General features: G+C 50.9%; 6 protein-coding genes across 6 annotated transcripts; 3 read left to right on the top strand and 3 right to left on the bottom strand.

The window, feature by feature from the left end:
- The first annotated feature begins 1,070 nt into the window (after positions 1-1,070).
- NECHADRAFT_101152 (uncharacterized protein) lies at positions 1,071-2,695 on the top strand. Its single transcript, XM_003044402.1, has one exon. The coding sequence runs from the start codon at positions 1,130-1,132 to the stop codon at positions 2,444-2,446; it is 1,317 nt and encodes a 438-aa protein (XP_003044448.1). The 5' UTR covers positions 1,071-1,129; the 3' UTR covers positions 2,447-2,695.
- Positions 2,696-2,962: 267 nt separating this feature from the next.
- On the bottom strand, positions 2,963-3,253 carry NECHADRAFT_9711 (uncharacterized protein; the record flags this gene model as incomplete). Its single annotated transcript, XM_003044522.1, has 1 exon — positions 2,963-3,253. A coding segment is annotated over one exon (291 nt), but the record flags the coding sequence as incomplete, so codon positions are not given.
- A 1,844-nt stretch (positions 3,254-5,097) lies between these two features.
- Positions 5,098-6,163, top strand: NECHADRAFT_45833 (uncharacterized protein; the record flags this gene model as incomplete). Its single annotated transcript, XM_003044403.1, has 4 exons — positions 5,098-5,403; positions 5,465-5,758; positions 5,814-5,882; positions 5,939-6,163. Coding segments are annotated over 4 exons (894 nt in total), but the record flags the coding sequence as incomplete, so codon positions are not given.
- A 427-nt stretch (positions 6,164-6,590) lies between these two features.
- On the bottom strand, positions 6,591-7,292 carry NECHADRAFT_83179 (uncharacterized protein; the record flags this gene model as incomplete). The annotated part of the gene is made up of 2 exons (XM_003044523.1): positions 6,591-7,154; positions 7,206-7,292. 2 exons carry the CDS (start codon positions 7,290-7,292, stop codon positions 6,591-6,593), a joined length of 651 nt encoding a protein of 216 aa, XP_003044569.1.
- Positions 7,293-7,831: 539 nt separating this feature from the next.
- On the top strand, positions 7,832-9,806 carry NECHADRAFT_83180 (uncharacterized protein; the record flags this gene model as incomplete). Its single annotated transcript, XM_003044404.1, has 4 exons — positions 7,832-8,386; positions 8,444-8,925; positions 8,978-9,474; positions 9,520-9,806. 4 exons carry the CDS (start codon positions 7,832-7,834, stop codon positions 9,804-9,806), a joined length of 1,821 nt encoding a protein of 606 aa, XP_003044450.1.
- Positions 9,807-10,413: 607 nt separating this feature from the next.
- On the bottom strand, positions 10,414-11,871 carry NECHADRAFT_25596 (uncharacterized protein; the record flags this gene model as incomplete). The annotated part of the gene is made up of 3 exons (XM_003044524.1): positions 10,414-11,079; positions 11,152-11,407; positions 11,735-11,871. Coding segments are annotated over 3 exons (1,059 nt in total), but the record flags the coding sequence as incomplete, so codon positions are not given.
- Positions 11,872-17,749: the final 5,878 nt, after the last annotated feature.

Raw genomic sequence — 17,749 nt, forward strand, 5'->3', positions numbered from 1 at the left:
TCTTGATGCTAGTAATCAGGGCAGGGCTACAAAAGTAGGGCATACAGTGTAATTATTGTGCATAAACAGTGCAGCTGAGACACTTGTTCTTTGCCACCTACAGGGGAAAGCCACAGGAACAAGCCAGCACGTGGTGCGGAGCTGGCGAAGGACCTCCAAGTCAGCAAAAATGCCACACGCCTTGCAACCAGGATATTCTCAAGGTACAAAGATAGAAACCAGACATATTTATCAGACACATGTCCAAGCCAGCCCCCAACGTACTTTCAAACCAACACATCTTCAACTAACACCACCCCTGATGCATTGTGTCCCCGCTTACACATGGTTCTGATAAGAACGGCAGCTTGTGTCGCCTCGAGGACCTATACGCCTCAGTGCAGGCATGCTCCAGCCCTCTGCCTCAAGCCGCCAAGAAGGTCTAATTACTAGGATTATTGTTGTACTTTTATCCCAAACTCGGTGGTCAAGCATTTGTCGTTTCCCGTCGCACTTGACGATTCACCCACTTCCTAAGTAAGTCGTGGGTGTTTGGCACTCTCCGAGAGTCAAGCGCGCAAAGTCCAACAAGAACTCTGTTTGCTAAAAAGCAGAAATCGAACCAAGGAGCGCTGCTTGTTTGATGTTAAGCTGTAGGGTGAATGGGTTGACGCTGAAGCTGAGCTAAGTGGAGCTGGGGCACGAAAGGAACAGTGGCGGCTAGCACTGAGCGATTAGAGCTCCTCGCTTCCCTTCAACACCAAGTTCCAAACCCCATCCATGAGCGCGCGCTAACTATGATAGTGGCACAGCGAGCAGACCAAACCGACGCCTTTGTTTGGCTCTCGTCGGTGGTATCTGATGCTCGGTCCGGTCACAAAGAGAGAGCAGTCCTTGAAAAGTAAAACTCGCGACAAATGCGAAACACCTAGTGAAACTATTTACGATTCCGGCAAGAATCTTTTCCATCATTCCAAAGACAACAAAAGATAAGAAATAGAGTTCTTACGTAATCCTTCACATGTTCCCTTTCCCCGCAGACTAACTAGGAACGTAGGACTGTTGGGAGCAACCCAACTTCACGTCAGCAACCTCTTTCCAATGCGTTGACACAATCACTACCGCAATCTTTTGGCTTCCATTATATGCCATGGCGAGCACGGTTGCACTCGTTGATGAAAAAGGCCTCGATCGGATGCCTACGGATGGGACCGCTGGGAGCAGCGACAAGGGACCGTCAGACACTTTGCCCAACAATGACTCAGGCAACAGGGGTTGGCTCTTCCCAGCTCTCGAGACTGTCTCATCATATATTCCTATTCCGAAGGCGTCAAGTTTGACCTCTTGGTATTCTACCGAAGGAAAGCAGCGATCCGATGATATCGACAGGTGGCTCGAGGCAGAAGGTATCCGGTCGCAACGATGCTTCAGGGCTATCTTGCTAGGTGACAGGGATCAGACGCAAATCTTTTGGAAACAATCACGCCTTTTATCTGAGCCGCTATCGGAGGAGGAACAGCAATCGCTTCGGAGTGAGGTCAGACGAGTCTTTCTGGAAGAGTTCTGGAACCATCTCACTGAGCGAATCGACCGGCTTGAAAAGAAGCGGCAAAATGCAGAATCTAATGAGTCGACGAGTAATTTGCTGGAGATGCTGCAACAAACTTTGGAAACTCAAGATGGAGAAAGCGACACAGTCCAAGCAGAGAGGTTGATATCCATGTGCCAGGATTCAAGCTTCCAAGAAGCCTTTCAACAAGAAAGAAGCATTCTGGAAGAGAAAGACGCGGAATTACTCGGCATCGAACAACCCAAGATTTCAACTTGCACCTGCGATGCAGACTCGTTCACTCTCAGCCAGCTGCAAAGGGTCTTTTCTCCCAACTACCAAGCCACCGAGCACGACTGGTTTCACTTTGACCATCGATTCCCATCCATGGTCCGTGAGACTCAAGTCAACATGACCGACTACTCACTAGCAATCACCGACGTCTTGATGAATTCATGTCGAAGAAGCAGATGGCTGCATCTTTACGATGACTGCGCCTGCATGCTCTTTGTCGCCGACATTTCTCGCTATTGGATACGCATTGAGGATGTTTCGGACTATGAGAACTACGATCTTTTAAAGGGCACGATTATTACTTTTGAAAGCATCGCAAACTCGGAACGATTGTCGAAAAAGCCTTTGCATCTGGTTTTGTCGAATATCACGGCTTTCAAGGCGCAGTTGACGATTCACCCATTGAGTGAGTCTTTTCCTGAGTATACAGGGACAAGCGACGAGGAGGCGATTCAGTTTGTGGTCAAGGAGTTTTTGGCTGTCGTTAAGAAGCGGGAAGTTGTCAATGTCTCTACTTCGGATATTACGGCTCTTACGGGTATTGGAAAGGTTCTTGATGACTTGGAAAAGACGGTTCTGAAGCCTTTGGTGGAGGAGCTGGAGGACCATGGTGTTTCACACTAGCTGGGTGAAGGGGGTTTCTTTATCTCCCTTTTTATCTTCAGTTCCTCTTTTTTCCCTTTCTTGTTTACGGGTAAGGTAACTATATGGTTAGGTTTCGTGTTTGGGAGCTGTCGTTCACATCAAGTCGAAGTATATCCTACTGTTTTATAATTATACCTATGAGTAGAAATTATGCGACTTAAGTATACGAGTACTTATAGTATTCACTTATTTCATAGATTCTTTAATTTAGTCTGGAGACATAGTATACTTGCTGCTAGGAATAGTATTGCTGTCAATTGAGACAAGGGCCCATCCGTCCCTTGCCCGAGTTAACATTCCCCTCGGCAATTCACTTGCTCAATTTCGCTTGACAGCTTCTTGGACATCTCCACTCGTATACAAAAGAAAGTGCAACCGCACCAGAGTCAAAAAGACATAGCTTCCTCCACAACCAATATCATCCGATGTCCAATTCGCAGGCGCAAACCTCCCCTGGCGCCACAGAGCGGATCCAATTCCGCTCAAACCAGCCAAGTCAGAGAGGAACAAACCAAACTGAATGATTCTCCAAGTTGTGACATTCGTCGTGTGTCGAGGGAGGACGGCTGAGATAAAGGCAACGGCCAACGCGAGGCCACCACTCTGATGGAAGAGAAAGACCTGGTCTGGGTCGTATTTCGAATTGGGAGCCATGCCGGTTACAGCGCTGATTGGGTCAAAGAAGTTGAGGTAGGCTCCTCCGAGGGCGATGAGAGGGTCGACATATTTGAAGAAGAAGTTGTAGAAGGGGGGGATGGTTGCTGTAGACATTTTGGTGTTGAATGGTGGTGATTGTTTATGGAGACAAAATTTGGAATTCTTGAGATGAGATTTGAATATAAAGAAGAAGTTTGATGATTTCTTCTCATATTGCGAGAACCATTCACGGTTTAAATACTTGATGGTAAGCCGCCAAACCTTCCTTGGTCGGCATATTTATAAAAGTCCGTGATGAATTAGCCCGATTCAAAGTCCGCCGTCAGCACTAAGCGCGCACTATCAATTCAGGCACTAACAGGCAATCGGCAGTGACTCATTGTGATCCTTGTAATTTATTTAGGTTTTCTTTTCATGTTCGCCTTGAAAAAATACAGTTAGCGGGTTTCTTTTAGTTTTTCTAATTACCTCTCGCCTATAATCCCGTCATAGCACCCAGCACTAACCCACGTTATGACCAATCCAGACACAACATATTATCATGAGCTACCTCTTCATGGAATGAGCATGATATACATACAAAGGCCATAGATGATTGATATGGGACAACAGTCCGTGGAGTTGCAGAGAGTCCAAGGCACCCTTTGTCAATGCCTCAACTCGACCAGACTTGTTATCGAGTTTGAACCTGCGGACCACCTTCTGGTAGACGTAGACAAGAAAGTTTTCTTTGGTGTCCCCTTTGTATATTTGCTAGACAATCTCGTGTAGCTGAGAAACTTCGAACGGCAGTCGTCGAGATTTTGTTTGAGAGCCCGCGTCTCCTGATTGTCCTCTTTGAGGCAACAGGTCAACCCATTGGCCAGTTCCAATGTCTCCTTGGCCGGTGAAAGGCATTTTCCCACTCCAAGGAAAGCCTCAGGCAGGTTACCGCGGGTTTCAATGCCATTGAAAAGTCTGAAGAGAGCCTCGGCCAGGCCTATGGCGCCAGTGATGGCGCAGAGTATTTCGAAGCCCGACATGGTTGATGTGTAGGCGACAGTTGGGCAATTGTGTAACCATGACCGGCAAGTCAAGGCAGAGAAAGGCAAAAGACAGGTTCTCCCGGAGGGGCAAGAAGAGTAATTGCACTGTGATATTGTTGCATTGTAGACTTGGTGTTCAAGCTGAGAAAGAAGTGTAGGGCGCAAAAAGGATTTCAGCTAACCTTGTCCAATCCATCAAGTCAATCAACGCGCGTCATGGCAGCCACTCACTTGAATGCTAGGTCAGGTTGACTTGGTGAACCAGCTTATTGCAGGCCATCTAGTACGGTACAGGACATGTCATCAAGAGCAGAGTTCTCAAGGAAATCAACAGAATGGGCGATGAAAGCATGTATGCAGGGTGTATAATCCGACCGAGTCCTTTATCTGTGCTTACAGCTCTGTTCAGTAAAAAGCCGGCCCTTTAATGATACGCGTCGCACTAATGCACGTTTGTCGGCATCGCGGAGATAATCCCTGACGCTTTGTCCACTCTGCATAAGCGTCGCAGACTCACAACCACCAGCTTCAGAGAGATCTTGCATCGGAGATAACGCTGGGTCTCGGGCAGATCAGGCTATGATGGCAAAGTGATGGATTTTGCTTCTTAATTTGGAAAGGAGAGGTTGGACTATGAGGGTCAAGGTGATCCAAGCCTTGGAATGCTCGCTGTGAATACCGCCGATGTGACCCATCATCATATTGCCACAGGTCTATAAATAGTAGGAACTGAGAACCCAGACTCCAACATACTGCTCCAAGTTTGTTATTACTCAGATCATCTTCAAGTCTCTTCTCTAGATTCCTGTTCTCTGCCATGCCGTCTCCCGCTATTGACCAGTCCTTCTGGATCCCAACTCCCACCTTGACTGAGAAGAACCTCGATGACCAACAAGGAAAGGCACGAAGGATTCCCCATATTCAAACAAATCGGCGCTGATTAAATCTCAGGTCTTCATAGTCACTGGCGGTTACGTTGGCGTGGGTTACCAACTCAGTCGCATCCTCCATCAGAGACACGGAACAGTGTACATCGCTGGCAGAAGCAAGCAGAAAGCTGAAGCGGCCATTTCTGCAATCGAGAAGGAAAATCCATCGTCTCGGGGCCGTCTTGAGTTTCTTGAGCTTGACTTGGCTGACCTGGCCAGCGTCGCCAGGGCTGCCAGTGATTTCATGTCCCGCGAGGATCGTCTCGATGTCTTGACTAACAATGCTGGTGTATGTGAGCCACCTGTGGGTTCCAGAACATGTCAAGTAAGCTAAGCCAAGTATTGAACCTTTCTCGCCACCAGTTCACTCTTCTTACATACCCTAGGGCCACGAACTGCAGATGGGGACCAACTGTCTGGGGCCGTTCCTCTTTACAAAACTGTTGCTTCCCATTCTTCGAAAGACCGCCTCCGCGGCGCTTACGGGGGTGCGCGTTACATGGGCTGGCTCCCTTGGAGCTGACTTGCAGTCACCGCCAGACGGCATCCAGTTTGATGGTGATGGCTCGCCGAGGAACCACACTAGTCAGGGTGTAAATTATGGACAATCCAAGGCTGGAAACTTTTATCTTGCGCGGGAATTCTCCAAAAGACTCAAGGATGACGGCGTTATCAGCGTGGTTTGTCCCCCAGGCTTGATTCAAGGCAGTAGAGGCAATAGAGCTGACAGAATAGGCCTTCAACCCTGGAAATCTCAGATCAGAAATGCAGCGACACGGAAGTACAATGCGCAAAGTACTCGTGGTAAGCCTGCCTACACTCAAAATTCGTCTGTAGCCCTCCTAATAGAGTCTGCGTAGCATATCATGAGCCACCCGGCAGTCTACGGAGCCTACACGGAGCTCTACGCGGGCTGGTCCAAAGATATCACCATGGAGAAAACAGGAGCCTGGGTCATTCCATGGGGTCGCTTTGGTCACCTACGAGATGACATCGAGAAGGGATGCGGGAATGGCGTGTCAGCCAAGTTCTGGGCTTGGTGCAAGGCAGAGTCGAAGGAGTTCTGTTCCGAGAGAGCAAAATAGTAAGGCTTGGGTGAGTTTATCAGAGCCTGCAGAACTGATGGTCGGTGATAGTATGTGTCAATAGAGTATTAAGTACGATTTAAATGCTGGTGACTGATTGCCTTTCTCACCTGGTGCATCCCTATATCCATTCTCCCAATGTCCTGCAAACACTGGACGGGACTAACTCATGGCCCTCGGCCTCCTAACTTCACGACACGAGCGTCACTCCCATGACTGGCATTTTGAAGCCATGCAATGCGAAAGGTATGAGCTTTGGATAACAGCGAAATGTACAAGTCTATTACAGGTGAAGCGAACTACCCGACCCTTCTGTCTACCCAAGTCCAGTTCATCCAAGCAAAATCCGATGCGCTCGCAGGATCGGCAACAACTCTGTCAAAACGGTATTACGTCTCTTACGACGTTCAGTCCGTCCATCCTCATACTACGACATCGGAGCCTCCCCCCCGTTCGCCGTCGATGGCAGATTGATCCTGGAAACAGCCAGTTCCTTCGACGTCTTTGCCATCTTCGTCGGCTCGAACAGTACTTTAGACCGTTTGCGCTTCAGACACGGCTTCGCCGCGGGGGTTTGCTCTCCTGCCTCTTCTTCCGTCGTCGACTGGGGCGAAGGGAGTTGAGCACCACGTGGTCGGGTTTGTTTCCGGGATCGCCGCAACATCTTCTTCAATCGCAGTATCCTCCTCTCATTCTCACCTTCAGACTCGGAAGTGGAGCTCGAGTCGAGATGCAGATCCTTTTCCAAGAATGCAATCCGTCGAGCCGCGGCCTCCTCTGCTAGGAGCCGGGGTGTCCTTGAGATGGGCCATTCCTCTGCAAAGTCTACACCATACACGTTGATGCGTATTCTTTGTCGCCAGGCGAGTTTTTCGAGTCGCTCGGTGAGGGTTTCGACGAAGGCGGGATCCGGGGGAGGGTATCGCAGGGCTGGAGTTTCGGGTGGCGGAACAAGCTCAGCCCCTTGGGTCGCTACAGGGCACGGGAGCGGCTGTTGACTCTGTCAGCAGAGTGCGAAGGGGAGATGATGGAGATGACATACGCCGACGCTATTCTCAAGAACCTTGGCTAATGAGAATGTCCATGGGTAGCTAAGACGGGGTGTCGATAACGTTGGCGGTGTCGCCATTGTCGGCGACGCCCGTCGCGATGGCGACGATCAAGTCCCTGGCAGCAAGATGGCTGGAATTTCGGAATATGATGCTATTCTTCGAAACATGGAGAATGAATACTGCTAGGGAGAATGAGGGTGGTTATATGCGCGATTGGTGAATCATTTGATGTGAGCATCTCCCCAAGTGCCACGGGAATGGGGAAGAACATCACGAGGTCACGTGAGTCAGTCGGCGCTTAGCTTGTTCCGTCCCGGTAATCATGTGGGCTACCCTAACTGAGAGCATGATGGAAATATCACATGGTATGAACGGCTCAAGATGGTATAAAATTAGAAGAAAAAGACCCTACTCAAATCCTACGTTCTAAAGAGTTTTCTTCTCAATTTTATAAAGCCCAGTTACCCTTGTTAGATCTCGTTTTGATCTTTGTGTTGGTAAAAACATTTGTTAGGTGGGTTTAGGCTGCAAGCCCCACCACCTCTCACCACCAACAGTGAAAACATCTCATCATCCTTCACTTAAAGGGCCCTCCAGGCCTTACAAATCTACTTCCATGGCCACTCCAGCTAGCGATTCGACAGAGTGGGATCCTCTTGGCCCGAATGCCCCTGCAGGAAACGCTCTTGTTGTGTTACGCCCCGAAAATGCAGCTGCAAAACTCGCCTTTTCCGACGTTGTTGACTTTATCAAGGAGCAAGACAACGATGATGGACACGGTCTTCGGTCTCGCTTCTCTCGATACATGTGGTTTTCCGATGAACAAGTCTATGATCCCGCAGTTAACCGGCTCGTGAACCATCAGCTCAAACTGTCGCTTGATGGCTCATCATCGCCGTCATCTGGCACCTCAAGCGACCACTTCTCGCAGGACGTCAGGATCTGGACCGGCTTCTTCTTCCTCGATCCAAACATTCCACCACTTCTTCAGCGCTTGGGATGGTCTGTGGGACGTCTTAGCCAGAAGAATTTGGCCTTGGGAAGAGCAAATGTCGACTTGCTGCTCACCACAAGCCGGAGCAGCCAAGTTGCTCGTAGACACGCTTTCATCTCTTTCTCTGCTGAAACACGTCTAGCCCGAGTTTCTCTAGAGTCTGGGAGTTCGGTCACGGTCAATAACCATTCTTTGACGTCCCGCGGCAGCAATGTAAGCTGCGTCAACGCACAGAACTCGGTGTCCTTTGAAGATCTCCGGTACACTCTTGAGTACACGCCGCACTGCCATCGACCAGAAGGCCAAGCTGGTCTTGGAGAATATGTCAATGCTCTTCACGGTGATGACCAGCCCACTAAGGAGGCTCTCCTTGCAACTCCTACACCAACACTTAACTCTCAAACGATAGGAAAGTATTCTGTCACGGGCTTGATTGGCATGGGTTCGTTTGGTCGTGTCCGCCCTGCAACCGATCCACAACGTGACCAATTGGTGGCTATCAAGACGATTGAAGTCAGGGTCAACAATGCCCAGGCTATTCGTCGTAAACTTGACCTGATGGACACTCTCTCGACGCTCGTCAAAGCAGAGAAGCAGACAAAGATGCTGAGGGTTATCGAAACCATTCATGTGCCAGGGACTCGAATCGATGAGTTCCACGTGATACTAGAGCCATTTGTCGAAATCACCTTTGACAAGATGCCGCAGGGAACTCAGTAAGAAGGCCCCTTACAGTGCCTCTGCCTAGCGTTGACGTGTATTTCCTAGTCGTACCAAACTTGAAATAATTCTACGTGACTGTCTTCAGGGCCTTGCGTTTCTCCACGCACACCGCTTTGTACACACGGATATCAAGCCCACCAATATTGGCCTCCGGAACCTTCAACTGAACCAATGCCACAAGGAGGCTCCGTCTTCTCCACCGTTCTCTCCCCGTCGTCTCCACGCCGTCATCCTCGATATCGACTCGATAGAGAGTATTCCGCAAGGCAGAACCACGATTGTTTCCCGCCCGGGAACGAACGGCACAGTGGGGTTTCACTCACCAGAGCATGAAAGCTCAGAGTATGACGGCAGGACCGACATTTGGGCGTTGGGCGTCAGTTTCTTCAGGGTCCTCTTTGGCAGACTACCGTGGTCGTACGGGAAGCAAGGGAACCCGTGGAGAAATGATGCCCCTGATCAAGAACAATCGCGAGCCCACTTTCACTCCAAGTACAGGTCTGCGCTATATCAGATATCAGAGCATGCCGGGGTCCATAGAGGTAAGAAGTTCAACATTTATAGTACACAAACTGACTCTAGACTAGACCCTGTTTGTGATTTCTTGACCTACGCTTTTCGCTTCTCGGGTTCAAAGGTCGGTGGGCAGAGAAGACCGCGACCAACTGGTGCGGCCTGCTTGGAGACGCTGTTTGCACAGTCCGAGTTTCTTAGAACAAGGACCTCAAGCGAACAAGCTCTTGCAAGTACTCCGACGAGCACGTCAAACACCGGTGGAGCAAAGAGGCCAGCGGAGACTGAGAGTCGAGAGGGCCAGGTCCAACGACAACGAAGCGAAACAAATTGCCCGATGCATGGGAAAAATGAGACATGAGTGTTGGAGAATACCTAGGCCGGTTGGACTGAGAAAGCAGCGAAAGCAATGATCAATTTGTAACAATGCAACTTTTCCAGGAACCCACCCACCAATTTTCAAAAGCAATCCTTATCATCATTACCAGACTCTCACATATCCAATCTCACTACCACCACCACAGACCCGTCCGTGGCTCAAAGAAGTCCCCAAAAATCGTCGTTTCAATGTTGTCAATGTCTGTCAGGTCCTCCTGTGTCTGATCTGATGGGCTCGCAGCCGTCTTTTGCGCACGCCTCTCCTTCCGATGCATCCTTTTCTCAGACCTGGTCATACAGGGCGGCGCCTTGTGTACATCCCCAAAGAGGGTCCGCATCCTCTGTCCCTCCTCAGTATCATCCTCGGCCTCGGTCTTGATGCACGCCCATCTCCGTCGAACCCGTCTCAAGCGCTTCTTCTCACGCTTGCCAAGGTTGAGTGATGAGTGAAGATAGTCAGATTCCCTCTGCTTCTCAAAAAACTCAAGCTTGATGTTGACCCAGCCCAGGGCTGGACTAGACACGTCGAAGCTTGGGGCGAAACCGGAGTATTTACCTCTCCAAGCAGACAATGGCAGGTCTTGCTGCGTCTCAGCCAGTTTCCTATAATCCCAGGGTTGACCAACATTGAAGTTGGTCTTGAGAAAGGAGGATCCACCAAGCAAGGGTTCTATGCCTTTCAGATAGGCCGCCGTCGAGAAATAAAAAATATCTCGGTATGGCTGTGGGAAGGAGCCCTGAGAAGAGCATTCGGCGTATGCCTTCAGCCAGGCAACATTTGGATGAACCTGCGTGTCGAATATTTCGGACGAGAAATTCAGGTCAGGATCTCCGTCTAAAAAAAAGGAAAAGGTCCCAGCAGGCATGCCCTTGCCCATGACCTCCATGACATGAAATCCCCAGGAAGCCAAAGCGGAACTAGTCGCGGACTTGTAGAGTTTATGGTCGCGATCGTTAGAATACCCTAGTTCAGCCAGTTGAACAGCGACACTTGGGCGAGGTATGTGCACTCTTAGTAGGAGATTTCGCCAGAGATTAACGCGCTGCTCAACTCGAAGTTTGGGGTTTTCTCTGCAAAATGGTATCAACCCAAGAATGTGACCCTCAGAGCGTCCAACGGCAAGTCGATCCTCGTTGATTATGATGTTTCGTATTTGGAGGCGTCGAGGCTCTGGCAACTGGCCAAGGAATCGTATGGCGACAGCCGCCGCCGAAAAGTAGAGCTTTTCCCGATAGCGGTTTCCGGTAGCTTCATCCTCTTCAGCATGGTGCCAAGTTTCCAAACACTCCCAAAGTCGGTAGGCCTGTAACTGGTCCGCTGTTGCGACGAGCTCGGATAGAGAAGGAATCGCCCATGGGTCGAACGTAAGGTCGAAGAACTCATCGGGTGAATGTGAATCAGTCCAGCCTGGAAGTAATTGATCGACCCGTTCGGTGAACTCGGCAGGGTACGTTTCCGCGAGGAGGCGTAAAGTGTAGGCAATTGCGCCCAAGGTTGAAGAATAACTTGTCCCCCATTTCCATTGAAAATTATCATCCCAGGTGTAGGTCAGAATGCTCTGATACGCGTCAATCACACCGCCTCTCATCCATGCGCTGAATTGGACCAATCTGTCATGCTGCCAATTGGTCTCCTCATTAAACTGTAGATGAGCCGTCAACTCCTCCCTGATGCTTGGCATGCTCTGTGGGAACTCCAGGCCAATCTGAGAATACATCTCAGGAGTGACGAATCTAGCCATATGGCGTATCATATCAACCTGGAGTCGGCGGTGAAACTCCAAGATATACCCAAGCCCACCAGCGCGTTCTCTCCAGTCCTCCCGGTATACCGTCGAAAAGGTGATGGCATTCACGCTCAGGGGAACATGTTTTGTATCGTCTGCGATCGAGCGGCATGTATACATCAACGAGAGGTCGATGGGTTGGCCATCAGCCGTGACAAGCTTCTCAGACTCTCCATCGTAGAAGTAGCCGCGGTCGAGCTTGAAGTAGTGCTGGAAGATCTGCTCACGAATCTCGTAAGGTAGGGCGAGGAGGTTGGCTTCGGAAGACATGGTGGCGACAGGACATTGAGTCCTTGATTGATAACCCGTGAGTGGGAAGGAGAGTAGCTCGGTTCCAAGAAAAGACTGGTCGATGGATGCTCCAAGTGCCCGAACTGTCTGTGGTGTGGCCTTTTGTACGCCTCACTGCGGGGTAATGGTGACAAGAGCCAGGCAGAAGCCCCGCTGGCCTCAAACCCTGTGCTCTGTAGGTATGACTCAAACCATCCCCGCAGGCTTCGTCCACCAAAAACAACAACATCATACAAGAACATCATGTCACAGGAGAGGGGGGCCGCAAGTTACTAATCTATGGGGTATCAATATTAACGATCTTCGGGCTCAGTTAACCCATCAAGGGCCGGGCTGCAACTATAATAAAGAACAGATCTCAAACACAATATAACATCATGACCCGATGTTAACACAGTGGCCTATTTAAACTTCTGCAGCAGCAGAAGAGTCATACCTAGCCACATCGTCATGAAAGGTCTAGCCTCTCATGGGTATTTTAACTATAAATAGCAAGTTAGCTTTAGGAATTTCCATCGTGGATAGAAAGTTATTACTTGCCTGCTCTAACCTCCGTACGAGAAACAAGAGAATTATCTACCTTTCCATCTTCTTAAGCTGCAGTCTCTCAACACCATGTCTTTAAACACGATGCCTACTTAAATCTCATTAGCGCTTTCGAGTCTCATGTCAAGAATGATAGCTACTTACCAAGAACCATAATCGATCGGCGGCACGACCCTAACAACACTGCCGCTGCTGCCATTGCCGCCATTGCTGCCGCTTATAGGGACTAGCCAGATATGAGTAAATAGTAGAAATTCGAGATGAGGGGTCATAACTAACCCACTACCCTCTTCCTCGCCCTCTCGATCTTCAAGAAAGAAGCCAGATCGTACGAAATACAGAACGGCTCTCAATCTATGATATCGACACAACACTAGATCATAGCGACCAGCGAATGGTGCTCAAAGGAAAACAATACATCGCTAAAGAAAGAAAAAGAATTAGTAATGATACAAATAAAGCAATACTTAGAACATACAATTGGCCATCCTGGCCTGCGAGGCGTTTCTCGCAGCTTCAAAGCGCCTAGGGGCACCTCGAGCGCTTAGGCGCTTCGTACGACATACGGAGCTACCGGAGCTTAAAGGACTTACAAAGTCCGCAAGGCGCCGCCTCGTCAAGGCGATGATGATGCTACATCGACACATAAGCAAGATGACTTCGATCGGTAAGGGCTACTTACAACACGGGCTGGGTCGATAGCCTGCTGGAGCTGGTTGCGACGTTGAAGCCGCTGAAAGGACTGTGAAAATCGATCAGATGCGGCTCAAGAGTGATCCATTAAGATAACCTACTGACCATGTATGAAGCGGGGAAGTCGGCTGTGGCTAAATCATTTAGTAAAACGATTCAAGAGTACTGGCTGCAAGAATGATTGGGTTTCATACAGGATGGGTTGTGGAGGACACGTTGCTGGGGCTTCTTTCTGGCATGAGTCAACCTGACCACACCCTGAGTGACTTGTTGCGCATGTGGCGAGGAGGTGGAACTTACGGGGAGGGGATCAAGGTTTTCAAGTCGTTGAGTCACAGGAGTGACTCAAGCTGTCCTGCATAGTGAGCGACTTGTGTTGTGGGCATCGAAGGAATGAGGCTTACGAGGAGGAAGGTTTCGGTCGTGACTACTGGAGTTAGTCAGCCTGTCCTGCACTGAGCGGATATCGAAGGGATCGAGCTTACAGATGCAAAGGTTTGGGTGGTGGCTGCTGGGGTGAGTCAACCTGTGCTGCGCACTGAGCGGCTTGTTTTGTGGGTATCGAAGGGTTGGGACTTACAGGAGTACGGGCTTAGTTAGAGCTTGAATGCGACATCTCGGCGAATTGCCAAATTTGTCCAGAGAGTGAGTTAGCACGATTACTGCAGGTTGCGAAGACATGAGAGAGATGTAAGAGAGAGGTGAGAGACGTGAGGGAGAGGTAAGAGAGAGAAAGAAAGAAACTCACTGGTTGGCGCACACATCATCTTTGAACACAATGAATAATGCCCACTCCCGCTAGGAGCGGGCAATCGAATAGCTATCCCTCCGGGGGAAGCTGGGAATTTACCCAGAAAGAAAATCCGGCATCTCTCCCTTCAAGGGAGGCCGGGAATGTTCCCTCACGGAGAGGACATTCTCCCTCCAGGGAAGAATGAGGTTGCTCCATGAGAGGGTTGGGTCATACTCTCTCCAGGAGAAGTCTGGATCCCCCAATGAGGCAGTGGCAGGGTAGCGGAGGATCCAGCCGTTCTCTGGGAGGGTTACGCAGTTCTCCCTCCGGAGAATACGAAGACTCCACGCGAGGTTGAGGTCGGGGTCGGGGTCGGGGTCGATATCTCTGCAGGAGTAGTCGTCGTTGGATCTCGATGAGGGTTTTGAGCAATTCTCCCTCCAGGAGAGAATGTCGATGTTCCATGAGAGATCCGGGTCCCTGTCTCTCTGGGAATAGTTGTAGTAGGGGGGGGGTTGCGGAATTCTCCCTCCGGGGGAGAACACGAATGCTTCATGCGAGGTTAGATTCGGGTTCGTGGTCGATGTCTCTCGAGGAGTAGTCCTAGCTGGAGGGGCTTGGGCAGTTCTCCCTCCATATGAGAATACAAATGCTCCATGCGAGGTCGGGATCGGGATCGGGATCGGGGTCGGGGGCGATGTCGATGTCTCTCGAGGACCAGTCCTGGTTGGGGGGGCTTGGGCAGTTCTCCCCCCTCCATGGGAGAACACGAGTGCTCCATGCAAGGTCGGGGTCGTTGTCGCTCTAGGAACAGTCCTGGCTAGCCCTTGATGAGAAGGGGCCTGTGCAAATCTCCCTCCGGGGGAGAATGCGGGTGTTCCTTGAGAGGTCCGGGGCGTAGCCCTGGCTGGCCCTCGACATTGATGGGCTTGTCGAGGGGACAATGTCGATGTTCCATGAGAGATTCGGGTTGCTGTCCCACCAGGAGCAGCCCCGGCTGGCCCTTGACGAGAAAGAGTCTGTGCAGTTCTCCCTCCAGGGGAGAATGGGGTGGCCATTGGAGCCAGGTGGGGGTCGCGGGGCAGTGAAGGAGTGTCCTGGATAGGGGGGAATTGAGAATGCTCCTGGGCGTCCTCGAACTGGTCGATGGGGAAGTAACTGATGGCCCATTCGGCAGCGATTTTTGCATCCCTGGTGAGTAGCAGGTCGTAGTTTGTGTGCTGGGCGACGCTCTGCAACAGTTGCCTTTGATCTCGGAGTTGCCTGCATTCGATGAACAGATGGAATGGCGTTTGCGGACCCTGCCGGCAGGGACAAAGCCGGGACGGGTATTTTTGGGGCTGGAAAGTCAGGTCAGCATCCAGTCATGGGGAGCGAGGAGCGAGAAGACTTACGTTGATCTTGCTGAGGTGCGAGTTGAGGCCGATAATGCCGGTTCGGCAATGGAGCAGCATGGTGCTTTGCGGCCTGGATAGGCCTCGGTAGTAGTTGAAGCTCTCCTTGCCCCATGGTTCTGTCAGAGCAGCTGGCAGCTTCGACACCCACTTTTTCGGACCCGTCTCCATCTGCTTCTCCTTACCACTCTTCCTGTCATCAACGTACGTAGCCCATCGCCGCGCGCAGCCCGGGATTGCCACCGTTTTCTTGATCCAGCGGCTGATGATTGTGTTGCGCGTCTTTTCGTTGTCCCAGCGTTTGACAGCTTCTGGGCCATTGCCTTCCTCGAATGCTATCCTGGCCTTTTGGAACGTCTTCTGAGCATACCACGTCAACACCAGGTGTGGGTTTTTCTCGTCCTTTCCTGACGGCTTATTCATCAGATTGGGACGTCCCCTTGTCCAGCTTCTGGAGAAAACCTTTGCTCGCTGTGTACTGGCCTGCGCATGCAACACGGTCCAAATGTCCTCGATGTGCAGTTCCTTCTCAAGGATTATGCCTTTCGTCTGGAAGAAAGAGCCCGAGAGTTTTCGAAGACACTTGTGCTGCAAAGACTCGAGCTCTTTGATCTGTTCCTTCGCCAAGCACCAAGAAAAACGTCCCCCGTCTCGCCATTTCCTGATGAACCACGCCCCGCAGGCATAGGTGATCATGGGCCGGATCTTGGTCAGGTAAAACTGGCGCATCCTTTGCAGGCTGGGGCCCCAAGTGGTTCCAGAAATCTGAGTCAAATATCCCAAACTTCGATTGACGTCGTTGGTGATCTTGCCGATGTGCGCCGTCCACTTCAACTGGAAATCAACTTCAACGCCGAGGACCCTTAGTGTGGTTTGGGGTGTCTTTGTAAATCCGACAATGTCAGGGACAACGGTTCTGTCGCCACCATATTCTCCTCCCGGTCGTCGGAAGTGCATCAGGTCGTACTTTTCAGGTCCAAACGTGATACTGAGGGGCCTCGCGATTTCCAGGAGTCTGTTGTGAATGGCTGCCAGAGCTCTGCAGTTGCGCTCGTAGCTTTTGGACACAGCGATGAGGTAGGTATCGTCGACGAAAGAAAAGGTGTAGACTTTGACGTCGCAAAATCCTCCTTTTGAATCCTTCATATCACTCAAACTCACGTGCATAAGAGGGGATGCGTAGATGAGGAACAGAATGGGCGAGAGCGGTGAGCCCTGGGGAATACCCGTCTGTAGGCCGATGCTATCAGACTTGTAGCCGGGCATGTGAAAGCGGGCGCGGCGGTTGGAGAGAAACGATCGGTTGAAGCCAATGATCCAGTCTGGCATGCTTTCGTCCACCAGCCTCTCGAGGAGTTTTGCTCTGTCCATGTTGTCGTAGGCACCGCTAATGTCAAGAGCGAGTAACGTGACGACTTTGGGGGGAGATTTGGACCAAGCACCATAGACGATGGCCAGCATGAACTGTAGCGCTTCCGTGGTAGATCTACCACCAAACTGGGTTGACACGAGGCGATCCTTGAGAGCGGCAACCATTCTCAGCGCCACTATCTTCTCCAGTAGCTTGCCAATGCATGACAGCAATGCAATCGGGCGCCAGCTCTTGGGGAGATGGGGTTCTCTGCCGGATTTCCGCGACATGATCAGGATCGAGTCTTTGAAGATGGCCAGATGGTAGCCCAGCTTGAGGCAGACCTGGAAGCATCGGAGCAGATGGTATCGGAGGGGATCGCCGCCCAATTGTATGGCTTCATTGGGGATATCGTCGGGTCCGGAGGCCTTTCTTCGGGGCAGATCCTTGATGTTTTGACACAACTCGGCGTCATACAATTCCTGGGACATGACGTGTTTGGGCCTTCCATCATTTGGCCTAGGCCTGGGATAGTCCGGCACGACCTTGGACCTGCTGTCGTCGTTGTCTCGGAATATGACCTTGACAAAGGTCTCAGTCTTCTCCTTGTTATCATGAACATATACCTCATTGTGAAGTAATGGTGGCACATGGCATGCCTCTTGCGGTTGGTTCCACTGACGCGCCGCCTTGGCCAGGCCGAACGCCTTCCGCGGGGTATCGGACCGCCTCTCGGTAGAAAGTTGCCATGCCCTCTGTTCCAGTCTTTGGATACGTCGTCGAAGGTGTTCCTGGTCTGACACAGCATCCTCGTGCTCCAGCAGCTTAGACCTTTCCTGAAGGTCCTCTAGCCGGGCTATCGTGTGATGAATCTGGTCCAGGACCGTGGGTTGTCATTGACGGCCATAGGTTTTTAGTGGGACAACCAATCTTGTCGCCCTAGTCAGGCCTTCGCTGATTTCCGTCAAGTATTCGTCGAAATCGTCTTCAGTTTCGATAGGGCGGTCTTTTGGTGGAAGGAGAGGGATAAGAACTTGCTGGAAGCGCTCCGGTGTGACCTTGTCCCAGCAGCGTCGGGTTTTGCACTGTCGATTTATGGGCAGTCTTATTACGGTCTCGACAATTCGATGG

The sequence above is a fragment of the Fusarium vanettenii genome, assembly GCF_000151355.1.
Source record: "Fusarium vanettenii 77-13-4 chromosome 7 genomic scaffold NECHAsca_22_chr7_11_0, whole genome shotgun sequence".
In the NCBI taxonomy this organism is placed as follows: domain Eukaryota; kingdom Fungi; phylum Ascomycota; class Sordariomycetes; order Hypocreales; family Nectriaceae; genus Fusarium; species Fusarium vanettenii.